The sequence below is a fragment of the Myotis myotis genome, unplaced genomic scaffold (genome assembly GCF_014108235.1).
Source record: "Myotis myotis isolate mMyoMyo1 unplaced genomic scaffold, mMyoMyo1.p scaffold_m19_p_10, whole genome shotgun sequence".
NCBI classification, from domain to species: domain Eukaryota; kingdom Metazoa; phylum Chordata; class Mammalia; order Chiroptera; family Vespertilionidae; genus Myotis; species Myotis myotis.
The window spans coordinates 52246607-52263732 of NW_023416314.1; the positions used below are offsets into that span (position 1 = coordinate 52246607).

Below are 17126 nucleotides of genomic sequence, written 5' to 3' on the forward strand. Positions count from 1 at the left end.
TCAGTAACTTTATTCTACCCATGATTTATACATTTTATAAACTAAAACTTATATTCTTATTTTTTACTCTCCACAAATTAAATTAAATAGTAACGTAATGGATTTTTAACTTTCTAAGCTGATATGCCTTTTAACTGAATTGAGAATAGTCATAAAAAAGAGGGTCACTTCTTGAATTTTTACTGATTTAATGTGAAGCATATTACTGCTTCATTGGTAGATTAAATGTTAGAATAGAAGTAATAAACTATTATTATATTTTCACTAATTTGCCTCATGTCAATTGAAGTATGTGAACTGTATCAACCTCGTTACAATACAAGCTACCATCTTACATATTGCAAACAATTGCAACTCTCTCAACACATCAGAATAAGAGACTTTTCATTTTAAAATTCCTGTGGAAATCAAGGGTATTTTAAGTATCAGCTCTGATTATTTAATCAGACAACTTGCATTTTGCCCTGGCTAATTTTGAAGACTGATAATATTTTACTCATAAAAATAATTGCGCACCTGTTGTGATGGAAGCCTAGTTAAACAAATGTTAATAGGAATGTAACTCTTTGCGATAAGCATAAGAACACAAGTCTCTCATTACTATTACACGAAGAAACATATTTTTAAAGCCATGGAATAGATCTCGTTTTAAATCTCATCTCTTCCATGGCCCTAGAGAGGTATTTAAGAGTATTATTAAAACATGCATAACAAATAGCTGCATATTAACTTGAAAGGGAACACCAGATGATGTCTACCAAATAAAACAGAATGGAGTTCCTCCTTCCATTTAATGCCAGTTTCTTCTGCCTTATTCTTTTTCCTGACCAAGCCATTTTAATGGTATTGAATCATTTCTGTGAGACGTGTACTTTTCTTACCAGCTTATGATCAAAGGAGAAAATAAAACATGGGCCTACAAAGCTGTACCCTCTTGCACCCTTCTTATTTTCTGACCCTTTCAGCATTCGAGATCTTTCCCAGTATCCAGATGCCCTGAGCTGTAAAAGTGCGGGGCACTCATGGAGGAGACAGACCCAGACCTTTCCTTTGTGGTTTTTACCATTCTCTACAGACTTTTTAAGGGCTACCAACTTGTGTCTATTCAATCCGTTTCCAGGTGTAATCAACTCTTAAGTACTGAAAAAAGGCTTGAGGAAAAGTAATCTGTCTGAAGTTAAACTAGCTAACTTCTGAGCCCAGTTATACACGTCTCATTGACTTCAATAAGACTGTAGCCAGGCAATTGGCCCAGCCTTTTCAAGATTATATTTAAAAGGCAATTTTATTCAAAATTATCTAAACTTTTGAACCCTATCCTTTACAATGTTGGTTCATTCTAATTTTCTTTTCGCTAGTGCAATACAAGTTTACAAGCAGAGTTAAAAAAAAATGTGTGTATTTTTTAAGTGACCTAAATTCTCTGTAGTTTTCTTTTTCAATAGTTTAATGCAGACATTGGGATTGAAGAGGAATCACAAATAAACAGAATAATTGCATCAAATTTCCTCAGTGCATTAAATATGCACTCAGTTGTAATTACCAACAGTAGCAACACATTTAAAATGTAGAGAATAATGTACAATTTATGCCTATTTCAAGAGTCTTATTCATAAAAACACCATTTGGATGAAAATACACATTTTATTAAGTGGTTAGCCTTACTTTTTTTTAAAATTCAGACAAATGACCTAAACAGTAAGTGTGTGGGAGGTCTAGTACTATGGGCCAGTTCTTAATGTGACATACACGCCCCATGAGAATTTGGTCAAGAGCTGACTATAGAGTAATGAAATACCTAGGGCACACCCTGGCACCTAGGGTGCTAGTCACAGAACATTCCTGGGTCTATAAATAGTACAGGGATTAATTACTATCCCACACATTTTTCTTCCAAGTATCAACTGTATATAAATATTATCACAAATGTGTATATTTAAACTATATACATTTATTCAAACAAAAAAGACTAAAATGAAATAGAGCAAATTAATAAGGATGGTACATAAAATGTTTAAATATTTTTCATACTATTTTTATTTTACTAAACTTTGTATAACTTCTAATTATAAAATAATAAATGCATAGGTATTAAATTATCATATATCATAAATATTACAACAAAAAATTCTTAGCAACTGTATGTCTAGAAGTGTTGCATGTGAGAATTCCATTTTAATAGCAACACTTCCAAGTTTTATCTACCACTATAATAAAATGCCCCAACCAAATTATACAGAAAATCTCTTGAAGTTTTTGAAAAGATCATTTGACTTGTACATAAATAAGATGACTTAATAATATTACAAGGACTTGGGAGGCATATGATAGCTAAACTATCTGTAATAATAAGATGAGAATGAAGCTGAGTAAGCCAGTATTCACCAGGCCTAGCTTAAATGAAAAATATAAGCTAATTATAAAAAACTTAAGCATCATTTTTGGTTGAGCATGGGTGACAATACTGATTTCCTGGACTGCTAGAACTTCTGATCAATATTATGCATATTTAATCATTTCCAACGAAATCATTTGTGCTTCAAGAGGTAATGAATTGTTCAAGGTCCCTATGGCATATAACAAAACACTCTTGATACCTACTGGCAAACTATTATTTACTGAGGACCTATTTTGTCAGTCACTTTACAATCACTGACAATAATCCTGAAATGCATGTCCCACCACCACCACCCATTTTACAGGTTATAAAAGCTGAAAGTAAAATTGATTAAATAAGTTGCTCAGTTTATGCCATGGTTCAAACCCACATCTGATCAAGTCTACACGCCATGTCTAGTATGCGGCAATTCCAGTTGCAAAACATGAAGAACAAAACAACTACCTTCTTTAAGCCAGTAACTCCATTCAGGGTCTTCAGAGAATCATGATCTCCTAAATGTGACTAATTTGCTTTGTAGTTATTAATGATGAGTTAATTTATTGTCAATGTAATTACGTGCTAGTCTATTTTAAAATTCTGGTTCAGTGGTTCTCAAAGTGTGGTTCATGGACCCCTGGAAGTCCCAGGGAACTCTCCAAGGTGTCCATGAGGTCAATATTGTTTTCATAATGTTACTAAGGCATTAGCTGCATGTTACAGTGTTGACATTTGCACTGATGAATCAAAGGCAAGCGGCCCTATCATTTCAAGAGAAACAACTAACAGTATGGGTTAAAATAATATAATTTGAAATTTTAAGGAAAAATTTGAATTTTGGAAAACTTCTGCCATCATGAGCATGACAGTTGTGCAATACTTAAAAGCTTTTTCTGATAAGATAGGTGGTGATAGTAATGAATGTAATTATTTGATGCTTATAATGAAAGGTGCCAACATAAGATCTGCATAACTCAGTAAACTAAAAAGTACAAAATTTAAAAATCAGCCCCTGTCCCATACTCTTCATTTTGTACTGCATAGTCAACCTCTCTTAACAGTTTATTAAATACACTTTTAACAAATTTCTGCATATGTACAATTTTCTATACAAATGGGAATTCACACACATATATATATTCTCCTCAGTTTCACTCTTAATAGCTCCGAGATGTTACTCTTCTTAAATCAACCAATAACTCAGATAAATGAAGAAGCTATGAAAAAATTTCCAAATCAGTGACCCCATTTCTACCAACATAACAAATGTGAGGTATTTTCACTTAACACTCAGCTTTGCTTATTCCTTTATTGAGATAAGATGCTACTAAAAATGGGACTAAATTTACCACCCAAAATATTGTGAAATCAGCATTCCAAGTTATAGGAAAAATTTCTTTCAATTTGCCCAAACACATTTCACTCCCAGATTCCTATTGTTCTGCTGTCACCCTGTCATCTCTTATTCCACTATGAGTCATATTCCAATCTACATGTGGGGACGGATAGATGGATGGATGGACAGATGGATGGATGTATAGCATGGATGTTAAAGATTATTTTCAATGCTGGGTTTGTACACTAATACTGAAATAAAAAAAAGTTTGTATTCAAAGAATATGAGCTACTTTGATAGAGAAAGGCTTCACCATCAGCCTAAATCTAACACATGTCATTAAGGCTCCAGTATGTGTTTTCACTAACTCTGCACAGGAGGATTACAGATGTCCTGCTAGCTACCATTTCCTGGTAAGCAATCTGAATGGCTTCCAGGAAATTGCTAATGACCTTCATTTTACTTAAAATCTAGGCTGCAATTAGTAATAGTTTTTTTTCTCTGTGCTGGTGACAATGTTTATTTTCATCACAGCAATCAGCAAGAAAAAAAGTAAAATGTCTTGTTTTTGAATTATGTCAAAATGAATTCACTTTTATTCTGATATGTCACCAAATACACTAATACATATTTAATGGTAATTGTGTAAGAATACTTTGGATCCTTTTTACTTCTGCCCAATTTTGCCTCCTTTGCCATTCTAAGCTGCAGCTATTGCTAAAATTAGCATTTAAAAAATGAAATCAATAGGAATGTTTTATAATTGGTAACTCTGCATTTAAGAATAATTAAAAGTTTTGAAAGAAGAACTGATTTAAAAAGTGAAAGAAGACATGATTTTAAAGTAAAGTTTTATGTTTTAATTATAATAATTAACTATTTAAAAAGAAGTTTCAGAGTCTTATTCAATGAACTTAAGATATGATTATGTGGTCAATGTAATAATAACAAAGAACAATTTTAGTCCGTGTTATATTTATAACTAGAACCTGTTATTAAACTTCAGTATTTTCTTTTATGTAAACATTGATTTCACTAATTAGATCCAACTGATCTTTTCCCCAACGTATCGATTTCTTTTAATCCCAACAGTTAACAATGATTCTAATGTATCATAATACTTTAGACCTTAATCATATAGTAATTTTTGCCAGTAGCTTTTGTTTGAATTTTAATTAAGAAGACCTTGTGTCTCCAAACCAAAGTGTGTGTGTGTGTGGGGGGGGCGTTAATTGCTTGTATGTATATCATACGGACTTCAAAAGAAGTAAAATATGTTTATAATGGAGAGTACAAAGGAGAGCTTTGAAATGTCTACAGTCATGCAAACTGGTATAATTTTAAAACTATGGGTGTTGCTGTGGTGTAATGCATGTTATTTATAAAACTAGTTGCAGTGTGAACTTATTGTTAGCAAAATGAATTCTGGGTTTTGCAATCATTACTCATTATTGATTACAAGATAACCAAAAACTTCATGAAATGGGCTAAACATGCTTTTTGGGGAGAATTTTATTTCTATCTTAGCAATTTATTATGTGACTTGGAGCAGTAACTTTTCTGGATATTGGGGTTCCTATATCGAAAATAAGTTGGATTACATAATATGCAAAACCTCTTCAAGTCTATTTTTTTTAATTTCTATGATTCTAGATATTACTCTGAAGTTCTATAATTATACAGATCTGTACAGAAAATAGTGACACTACTACAATATTTCATACAAACAGGCAAGTAAGGAAATAACATGTACTCTCAATCTCTTTCACAAGCTGGGCTCTAGAGTAATATAGCATTTGTCTTAGAAATAACAATTTAAATTTTTCAAAATACATGAATTTTAAACATGGATAGATTACTGTTTCACCCATTTTCCTAATGAGACAGAAAGAATCAGTAGGTATGTGAACTTTGCAGATTTTATTGGAGTTTAAAAATGGCAGATGATTTGCTTCATAATATTTCCAGATTTTTTAAAGTTCCCTCAGATGAACAAATTGCTCTAAATTTTAATGGAAATTCAAGAAAAGCTCATTTATAAATGAATATGTAAAGTGTACAGTCATAGCTTTTAGAAAACCACTCTAGTCCTTCTGTGATTGTCTATAACAGAAAACAGCAGTAACTATGATTTACTATTCCTAAAAAAAATTAATATTCTATAGAAAGGGCAATATATGGAATAAGCAATCAGAGCACTTAGATACAGTTTAAGGCCCTTACTATAAAAGTGAATAAACTAGGGGAGAGAATTGGCATTTAAGATAGTAACTTGTGACTCAGACCTGTAATTCTTCAGGAATGCTGTGGTGATAACAGCACTGCTTAAGTTACTTTAAGAATAACCTACACTATTTGATCTTCAAAAGATCTATCATGCACTGAAAAAAACCATGACTTTTGTGTTCCTGTGCTCTCATCCAAAGATTTATGTTTGCAATCAAAACTCAAAACGAAACCAGGCTCTCAGTGGCACACAGTAGCAATATTATAATAAATTCACATTTTTAATGCAGTATTTATGCCAAGCACAACTGTAATATGCTTGTACTATTTAATGCAACATAGTTCCAAATTTTACTTCTCTCAGTAACAACACTAATGAAGAAATAGGGAGCAATACTTAAAGTCTTTAATAGTAAAGCATGTCAGTAACATTAGGCTCTGCAACCAACCTCTTAGACATAATAGTTGAATAAATACATAAGTAATTGTGTTTCAACAGTGGCTTTGAAAAACATTGGGAATCATTTGTAGAATTTTCCATTTAAAAGCATTTGTTCAATCACTTTTTGTTCCAATCAGGAATTGCCATATTTTTTTAAGCTGTAGAAGAGTATACCTATAAAACATCTACCTTAATCACTAAATGTAAATATTGAGATAATTCATCATAAATGACCAAGGAAGGAAAACACTATTTTCCTTATTTGGTTCATATCACATAATTATTTTTTTTGGCTCTCTTATCATCTGTGTGTTTGACAAACACTAGCACAAACAGTGTGTGCTAACTAAAACAACCAACATTACTGTTTCTCTGGCACACTGCCCAGGGAGGCGCCTTCACACCAAGGAGGAGATGCCAGCCACAGCATTAAGGGCATGTGTGCAAAACAGGGAGGCTGGCTAAGATTCTCTTCTAGAAACCACAGAAGGCTAGATCCATTTTGGAGACAGAGGGTAAGTCTTAATGCTCTAAACATCAGTTATATGCCACCCTTGCATTTAGAAATGTTTCATAACCATAACTATTCTGGCATTCTCACTCCTTTGGTACAATTCAAACAAACAAATGGGCCATGCACCCTCCTAGCCTATCACTACTTCTGTTTTATCTTGGATCCTTCTTCCATATTATTCCTCCCCCTTCTCTCATTCATGTGTAGATCAAGATTAAATACCACTATGGAAACTGTATTACCTATACCCACTCCTGCTTTGCTATACTGCCTCACTTATACAGAAATGGGTAAAAGTGGAACTCTTTTCATTGTTTGTGTGTTGTGAGAGGGAGGAATAGTCCAGACCTGCCTTCCCCTGTCCCCACCTCAGAATTCTAAGACTCTGAGGAATTTGAAAACTGCTCTGTATTGTACTAAACAGAACCTTTAGAGGCCAGGTTTCAAACCCTGTGTCTACAGCTTTCTAAGTAACTCAAACATGCCACTTAATTTCTCTCAGTCTCCTTTTGTTCATACGTTAAATTAATTTTCCTCACTGGGCTATTATAAGGATCAAATAAAATAATATAGATGTTTTAGCACTTTGTTTCCTTTGTAAACAAAAAATATATTTTTAAAAGTACTTACTATATTGTTTAGTCAGAATATAAATAATATTTTAAAGATCAGTCTTATAATTAAGAAAGTATAATAAATACTAGTATTAATTTTGAAAGAACATTAGGAGGTCATGAAGACAACATCCCACCAGAGTACAAATACGCTCTACAAAATCCCTGTTTAAAATTTTCTACAGCTAAATTGCCACTGATGTTATATTATTAAAGAGTCCCTTCATCTATTCATTTAACAAAGATTTATTGAACACCTATATTTGAGGCACTCTCTCTTAATGCAGCCCAACTCTATCCATGTCAGGTAGCCATTAATTGTTTCTAAGTTCTTTTGTATATTGAGAACTATTTCCCTATTGTCTGAACCTTCTAAAACAACACAAAACAAGCATTTAATTAATTAATTTGTTTATTGTTGACACTATTACAGATATCCTGTCCTCTTCTTTCAACAGCACTTCAACCTGCTAACATGTATTAGGCCAAATTTCCCTAGGTTTTTAATTACTATTTTTATTACATCTACAGAACTCTTCACCATTAAGACAATAGATCACTTAAAAATATGGCACTCCCCCCCAGAAGAAAAAAAAGGGGGACACTTGTAATACTTTCAACAAAAAAGATATATTAAAAATATATGGTACCCCAATTAGACCAATGCACAGGTCTAACCATTTTATGCTGTATTTCATTTAAATTCTTAATAAAGTTATTTAGCAATACTTGTAATAAAGTTAATGTGACTTGAACATTGCTTTGAGATTACTGCTATTAAATTTGTGCCATTTACAGCTCTCTGGACTCAATTAATGCTGCTACTGGAGAGACTAGCTATGGGAACATGGTGGGAGTGAGCGACAGGATTTCCTCTTAAATATTAGACAAGACTCAGATAAAGACCCATTGAAAATCTATGATTCCGTATTTCTCAAACTCTAGCACTATTCCAACTCCCTCATATTGAGGGGTTTCCAAAACATTGCTTTACTTCATTTACATAATAAGGCTTTTATTTGGGCCCTAGCCTGTTTGGCTCAGTGGATAGAGTGTCAGCCTGCAGACCAAAGAATCCCAGGTTGGACTCTGGTCAAGGGCGTGTGTCTTGGTTGCAGGCTCTCCTCTGCTAGGGCTGGGCCCTGTTGGGGGAGCATGCAGGAGGCAAACAATAGATGTGTTTCTCTCACATTGACATTTCTCTCTCTTTCCCTCTCTTTAAAAAAAAAACAAACACAATAAAACAAAAACTTTTATTTGGAAGCATTGCTTTCTTAAGTAAAATCTAAAAGGAAAATTACTAATGTATTGTCTTTTAATATGTGGCAATAATAAGCACATTGCATTAGAGATCCATTTTTCAATACTGCTCTTATCCATTCTACTGTCCACACTTTAATTCTCCCTCTAGCACCTAATCCAGTGGTTCTCAACCTGTAGGTCACGACCCTTTCTGGGTTGAATGACCCTTTCACAGGGGTCGCCTAAGACCATCGGTAAACACATATATAATTACAAATTGTTTTTGTGATTAATCACTATGCTTTAATTATGTTCAATTTATAACAATGAAAATACATCCTGCATATCAGATATTTACATTACGATTCATAACAGTAGCAAAATTACAGTTATGAAGTAGCAACGAAAATAATTCTATGGTTGGGGGTCACCACAACATGAGGAACTGTATTAAAGGGTGTGGCATTAGGAAGGTTGAGAACCGCTGTCCTAATCCATCCCATAGAATTTTCTAGTGGTAGTGGTAAAGACTATATTATTGCCCTTCTTCAACTTCATTACACTCTTGAATTTAAAAGAAGATGTAACGTTAAGAATGATACATAAACATAATATCGGTTATAAAATAATATAGATATTGACTACTTAGAAAATAATGACTATGAGAATTTCAAAAGGTCAACTTTATGGGCTGCATAAAGCTATTTCTACAAATGTACTTATGGCCAAAAGGTCTTTGTTATTAAATTTAAAATGTTTAAAATAAATAATTCAATTCAGGGCATTAAATGGTATCAGAAAATAAACAAAAGAGGAAGTACAAGAAAAATAAGGAAAGGAGAAATAATAAATGGAAAAGCAAGAGTAAGTAGTTGGCACACTAAAAAGCTAAGGAATTTAAAAAATAAATCGAAAACGTGGATCCTTGTCAGAGAATGGAATGAGGGAGAGAAAGAGAAAACCACTGGCAAATAAAATTGAGAGAGAAAACACACACACACACACACACAAATATGCAAAGCTGAAAATGGGATATATAACAGCAAATAAATAGAAAATTCAAAATAAGTGATAGTGTATTTTTAAACAATACTAGTATATTTGAAAATCTCAATGAAATATACAATTTTCCAGGAATTGTTTTCCTGACAAATCTGACTTAAAAAGAAGTAAAAAATGCAAAAATAAATAATTTCTAAAGAATGCTCTAGGCCCAGATGTTTTATGATATATTGTTTCAGAATTTCAAGGAATAAGTAATAGTTCATGTTATCTACTCAGCGTTTTACATAGTCTAGAAAAAAGAGGAAAAGCTTTCTAATTCAACTGTGAATACTGGTAATATAAATTAACAAAGATAGTACAGATAAATACAAAAACTAATCTCATTTATGATTACAGATGGAAAATAACAACTATAATAGAAGCAAATAAAAGTATGCAGTCCATTAAAACAAGAATACACCATGACTTAATCAGGGTTTATTTCATCAATAAATTTGAAAAACAAAAACCAATAAGATGAATCACTAAAATAAATGCAATTTCTCATAGAAACTCTTAGTAAACTATGACTAGAATTTTTAATCATAAGGAATATCTTAAATCAATGGTCAATATAATACTTAATGGTGAAATATTAAAAGCAATTCCATCATTTAAAAACCACACAAAATGCCTGTTACCACCTGCATTACTTAATATTATCCTGACACTAGGCAGTGTAATAAGAGAATGGGTGAAAAAAAAAGGAACATATAAGATAAAACAGCTGAAATATTAGTAGAGCTAATAAGTTTGATAAAAAAAGAAAATTATAAAATGAACCAGCAAAATTCACTAAAATCCCTAAATATAATAACAAAAAGAAAATAGAATGAAAACTATCTCATTCACAAATGCAAGCAAAAAAAAAAATAACTTTTATAAAGAAAATATCAGCAGGTATGTACAGAATCTGTATTTTAAAAACAAAATATTATTGAGGGGCATAAAAGAATTAAGTAAATGATTTTGAATGGAAAGATTCAATACTATAAAGGTGTCGGCTTACCTCATAGTTTTATATAAAACTTAAATACAATCTTTTAAGATATCACTTTGGAATTTCAATTAACAACTTATAATTATAAGTCTAAAATAAATTTTAGAGAAGTATGTAAACACCATAAAGAACAATTATGAATGTGATCTTGTAATACTTACTGCCCACACTTTAAGATACTGGAAAGCTACAGTGATTGATACAGCAGAAGACTAACAAAAGTTTAAATAAAAAGATCAATGGGAATAGAACAAAAAACTGAGAAATGGTTTCAAATATGCAATCAGTATGCAGTAAAAGATGTTATGTCAAGTCAGAAGTGATAAGATGAGCTACTTAATAAATGATACAGAAATATTTGGTTAACTGCCTGAGAAAAACGATTAAGTTGTACCTCTATATAAAATTATACATCAACATACATTCAAGAGGAATTAAAGAGTTAAATGTATAGTAATCCAAAAAATGAAAGAAAATACACAAAATATTTTATCTAATCTCAAAGTGGGTGAAGCCATTCTAAATAAACCCCCAACAGAAAAAAGAAGAAAAAAAAGAGGGAAAGACTAGACAACAAAACCATAAAGTAAAGAAAATAACAAAATGTAACATATTACAGATAAAGATTAACACCATTAAAATATACAGGGTAGGGCAAAAGTAAGTTTACAGTTATGAGCACACGAAACTGTTAATTCTTGTATTGTTATGTATTAATTATTGTATTGTTTTCCACATAAACAACTGTAAATCTAATTTTGCCCCACCCTGTACATTAAGGGTTACAAAACCACAATAACTAGACAAATCCTTTAAAGGAAAATGGGCACACAACATAAATAGGCAATTCACAAATGAAGAGATATTTAATATAAATAAATGTATGTAAAACTCTTCAGTCTCAATGATAAGGCAATTCAAAATAATTCAGCAATAATATGTTATTTTCTTCTATCAAACTGGCAAGAACTTTTTAGCTAATAAAACTGCTATTGAGGGTAAGGGCAAAATACTTGCTGACACTACTAGTGAGAGCACAGAATACTATATGCTTTCTGAAGGGCAGTGTGGCAATAGGTAGCAAAAGCCCTTAAAGAAAGAACAACTCTTTGGCCCAAGAGTTTCACTTCTTAGTAGTATATTCATTCCAAGAAAATAGTCACTAGTTAGTACTGAAAAATATTAAAAAGTTATTCATGCTCAAGGTTTTCTTTATAATGACCAATGATAAAAACAACTGAGATATTGAGTAAAAGACTCAGCTAAATTATGAGAACCCCACTTTATGCAATTTTCTTTTTCTTTTCTTTAAATATATTTTTTATTGACTTTTTACAGAGAGGAAGGGAGAGAGATAGAAAGCCAGAAACATCGATGAGAGAGAAACATCGATCAGCTGCCTCCTGCACACCCCCCACTGGGGATGTGCCCGCAACCAAGGTACTTGCCCTTGACCGGAATCGAACCCAGGACCTGTCAGTCCACAGGCCGACGCTCTATCCACTAAGTCAAACCAGTTAGGGCTATGTAATTTTTCTTGCAAAAAAAAAAAAAATGACCTAATCACAGGGAAATTCACAATATATCTTTAGGTGGGAAAGACAGACTACAAAAGAATAAATAGGTTGTTCTGATTTTAAGAAAAATTTTAACATGAATATACATAAATTAAAATAGAAAGGATATTCAATATAATACAAGCAGAATTAAAAGACAATTTTAATTTCTTTTGGGTTTCTATACTTTTTACAATAAGTATAAATTTTATAATGAGAGAAAAATAGTGAGTTAGTAAAAATCCACAATGATTGAGATATATAAATACTGATAACCCACAATAGTATGTGTTTCTTGGAAATAGTATTCAGATCACTTTGACACTGCAGAATAATTATAGCTAATTTAGGTGGATAATAACTGGCCTGATCTCACCTAGACTAAAACTGTACATTGAGTTGTAGCAGTGATTGGATCACTCTATGAACACTACTTTAATTTTTTCATTTTTATTATATTATTGTCATATTTTCTGTATAATTTTATGGTGACAAAATATTAAGATGTAAGAAGAGACCATTAAGTAGACTAAATCAAAATGAAAAATTTAATGAGAATCTTATCTTCTATGCTCATAAAACTGAGAGTAGCACACAAATGACAGTTCACTTACCTCATATAGAATCCAGAAAGAAAAATGTTAAAGTATTTGAAAACCCTAATTTTTCAAACGTGTTTCACCTTCAAGATTTATGTATTTGGAATATCTGAGACTAGTACAATTTTTATATTTTAAATTCATAATTAGAATTAAATGGGAAGTGGGGGCAGGGGAGAGAAGATAACCTGATGCTATAAACATGATGCTTCATCATCCTATCTAATAAAAAAGTAATTTGCAAATTGACCATCACTCCAACACACAAGATGGCCACCCCCATGTGGTCAAAGATGGCTGCCCCCATGTGGACACAAGATGGCCGGCAGGGGAGGTCAGTTGGGAGGGACCCAGGTCTGCAGGGGAGAAAAGTTTGGGGGGGACCAGGCCAGCAGGGGAGAGCAGTTAGGGGTGACCAGGCTGGCAGGGGAGGGCAGTTAGGGGCAATCAGGATGGCAGGGGAGGACAATTAGGGGCAACCAGGCCTGCAGAGGAGGACAGTTAGGGGCAATCAGGCCAGCAGGGAAGGGCAGTTGGGGACGACCAGGCCAGCAGGGGAGGGAAGTTGGGGGCAACCAGGCTTGCAGGGGAGGACGGTTAGGGGTAACCAGGCCTGCAGGGGAGGGCAGTTAGGGGCGACCAGGCTGGCAAGGGAGGGCAGTTAGTGGTGACCAGGCCAGCAGGGGAGGGCAGTTGGGAGTGACCAGGCCTGCAGGGGATGGCAGTTAGGGGAAATTGGGCCGGCAGGGGAGTGGTTAGGGGGTGATCAGGCTGGCAGGCAAAAGTGTTTAGGGGCAATCAGGCTTGCAGGGGAGGGCAGTTGGGGGCGACCAGGCTGGCAGGGGAGGGCAGTTAGTGGCAACCAGGCTGGCAAGGGAGGGCAGTTAGGGGTGACCATGCCAGCAGGGGAGGGCAGTTGGGGGCGACCAGGCCTTCAGGGGAGGGCGGTTAGGGGCAATTGGGCTGGCAGGGGAGTGGGTAGGAGGTGATCAGGCTGGCAGACAGAAGTGGTTAGGGGCAATCAGGCAGGCAGGCAGGCAGGCAGGCAGGCGAGTGGTTGGGAGCCAGGAGTCCTGGATTGTGAGAGGGATGTCCCAGATTGGAGAGGGTGCAGGCTGGGCTGAGGGACACACACACACACACACACACACACACACACACACAACTTGTGCACGAATTTCGTGCATCAGGCCTCTAGTAACATAATAAAATGTTAGCTTCCACATTACTGAAAGAAAGCAAGACCCCCATCTCTCATGCTGGCAAAAGCTTGATTTTGCATAAACAATTTCCATTCTCACTGTTATAAAACCAATGACTTTTCAAAGGGAAGAAAACAGAATGACGTGCAAAGGAGCACACCCCATGCTATAGCAGCTGGATAAAGAATATGTCACTAATGACTTTCTTTCTACCCCTCAGTTAAACGTTGAAGGTTTGTTTCCAAAATAGCAAGCAAGTGGCCTTCATAAGTAAAAAGCAGAAGCAGTGAAATTCAAAATACTATTAAATTTCTACTTGATTTTGATACTGCACTAGATAATGGAATGAGTTATTAATTATTCATTGGTAGATGACTTCCTTTTCTCTTCATTTGAGAAGAACATAAGATGTCTGAACCCTAGGCAATTTTCTATACTAAATTCAAAATAAAATTTTAATCAGATAACTATTGCCAAATATTCACCTTAAATGAGATATTTATTATCCATGACCAATAGGAAGATTAACCTGAAGCTGTTTGGAAATTCAGAAACATAATCTAATAAACTGCCCAAATTGTTAGTGCAAGTGACAGTAATGACTGTCTGTAAGGAACAACTTATAGAATTAATTAATGACTTAGGATTCTATTCATGATAGCAAAAATTAATAATACAGTATTTCATTTCCTTAAAGAAATCAACAAGAGAGTTAGGTTAGTTCTGTAATATATTGATTGGGATTGTCCACTTCTTAACATGTAATAACATCAATCACATAACTTCGACAATTAAGATATCCATCATCATCATGGTAAAAGGTTATGAAATTTTAAATCCTGTGAAATCTGTTTAAGATTAATCAACCTATCAACATATGGGCATGTTAATAATAACAATGACTAAAACTTACTCTCATCAGTCCTTTCTTAAGTGCCAGGTAAAATGCTAAAAGCTTTACATGTATTAATTCTCTTAAGGAGCCTATGAGGTAGATACTGTTATTAGATCCTAGGAATTCAAAACATAAAAAAGACAGTGACTTGCCCAAAGTCAATTATCTAGTAAATGGCAGGGCCAGGATTTGAACCAGTATACAGGCCTCAGAACCCACCCATAAACCATTATGTACAGCAAATTCTATAAACTCTGTTTTTATAGGTGCTACAGTTGACCCTTTCAAAGTATTAATTTAGATTCATAAATAAAGCTATTACATTATGACTTAAGAGGAAAGACTAAAATTGTATTTAATTTAATTTGTTCATCATCTTTGATATGACATTTTTTATTTTAATACTTTTTAGTTAAGTAAATTAAAAACAATTTATCCTATCATCTATATGTTATAGAATAATAAAAAGAGAGGCCAAAAATTTCATTCTGTAAACATTAAAAAGGATAAAAGTTCAAGGACATACTATACATTTACCTCTCATACATGAACAAATATTAGAAGTAAGAAATTAATGTTACGGTACAGACGATCAGAAAATGTATTGTTATTGAAAATAACATCTCCACATTGATTTATTTTATATTTCATATATTGTACCTTTAATTTCTCCAAGAAGTTCACTGGTATTTAGTCTTTCCATTTTTTCCTTCCAATCTTTTGATAGTAGTTTTTCCATGCAAGAGGAATCTGTTAAAATAAAAAAAGTAAGGATTCAAGATATTACATATATATATATATATTATTTTATAAGTATTACAAATATTAAAAATCCAAAAAGCTAGTTTATGAAGAAACTCTATCACTTAAAAATGATCAAAGCTATTTTTTTGTTGTTTTAACTTTAGGATATAAACAATTATATTACTGTATTATAAAATAACACAACTAATTTTTTACCAGATTATTTAAACTATTCCTAAGAATATAATGCTCAATATACTTGTATTGGTATTACAATTATAATTATATCAATATTCAGTCAGCATTTAGCATTTCTTAGACTGATAAGACAGAAAAAGGGGCCCTTTCCTACAGGTTTAAGTTTAGAAAATATTCCTTTTAATTCAGGTGATTATGTTTTAATTCCAAGCAAAATTCATGGGCTACTCACAGAAGAATGACATTTCTTAAAGAGAGAAAAAAATCAATCAACCTGTAACCATGTTAAAAAAAAAAATACAGCAACTTTCATAAAATACCCATTTATAGCAAAATGCAAAGAAAATAAAGTCCATATAATGAAAACTGCTACTACTGTTCTCTTGTATAAAAAGAGAAGTATATATTCTCTTCAAGAAAATACTTATTTAAACATTTTTCCCTGCTGCATTTCTAAGTAGCACACTAGATCACAGGGAGTGATTACACTTGTTTCTATAAAGATTCATAAAGGTTACAGAAATTTAAACCAGAATATTCTAATAATTAGCACATTTTCCTCAATGTGTTCTTTTATCTCTATATTCAGATGGATCTGAAACTGACGCTACTGCTTGCAACTATTTACATGTATCTTTTGAGCCTCAAATCTTAACAAATAGGACATATTTCCAAAAGAGAATGCAGACTTAAATACTAAACCCTTAGTGTGAAGCATACTCCCATTAAACTTTAACATTCCAAGTGTCAAATTCTGATAACTTCTTTTTAAATTATATTTAAATTGTTACTCTGTATCCAAATGCTTCTCCTCTCCCTATCAGTACCTTTCTCTTTAGCATTTTTTCCTTTCTTTTTTTTTCTTCCAACTTCTAAATCCTCCTTGAATTTTTCAGAATGACAGTAAGGTCAAGATGGATCTAAAGGGTTTTGGAAACTAGATAAGCTTTAGAAAAAGACAGCGAGCCCGGGGTTAGAGATGAGAAGACTACTGCACAATTAGAACGTATTGGCAAAAACACTTAACATTTGGCCATGACATGATCAATCAATCAAAGAATGGATGGAATCCAGATCAGTGCATCCTGAAATGCCTGATGAAGAACAACAGTACTAGCGCGCTATCACAGAAGCTAA

General features: G+C 33.3%; 1 protein-coding gene across 25 annotated transcripts in view; it reads right to left on the reverse strand.

The window, feature by feature from the left end:
- The window catches only part of SOX6 (SRY-box transcription factor 6), a 368911-nt gene that overhangs the window by 225586 nt on the left and 126199 nt on the right, over positions 1-17126 (reverse strand). For 24 of the 25 annotated variants that reach the window (XM_036325513.1, XM_036325527.1, XM_036325528.1 and 21 more), the window contains one exon: positions 15708-15797. The exons of the other annotated variant lie outside the window; for it this stretch is intronic. In XM_036325513.1, the coding sequence (XP_036181406.1) occupies positions 15708-15797 (90 nt within the window). The remainder of the gene's footprint in view (positions 1-15707; positions 15798-17126) is intronic. 25 annotated transcript variants of the gene reach the window in all.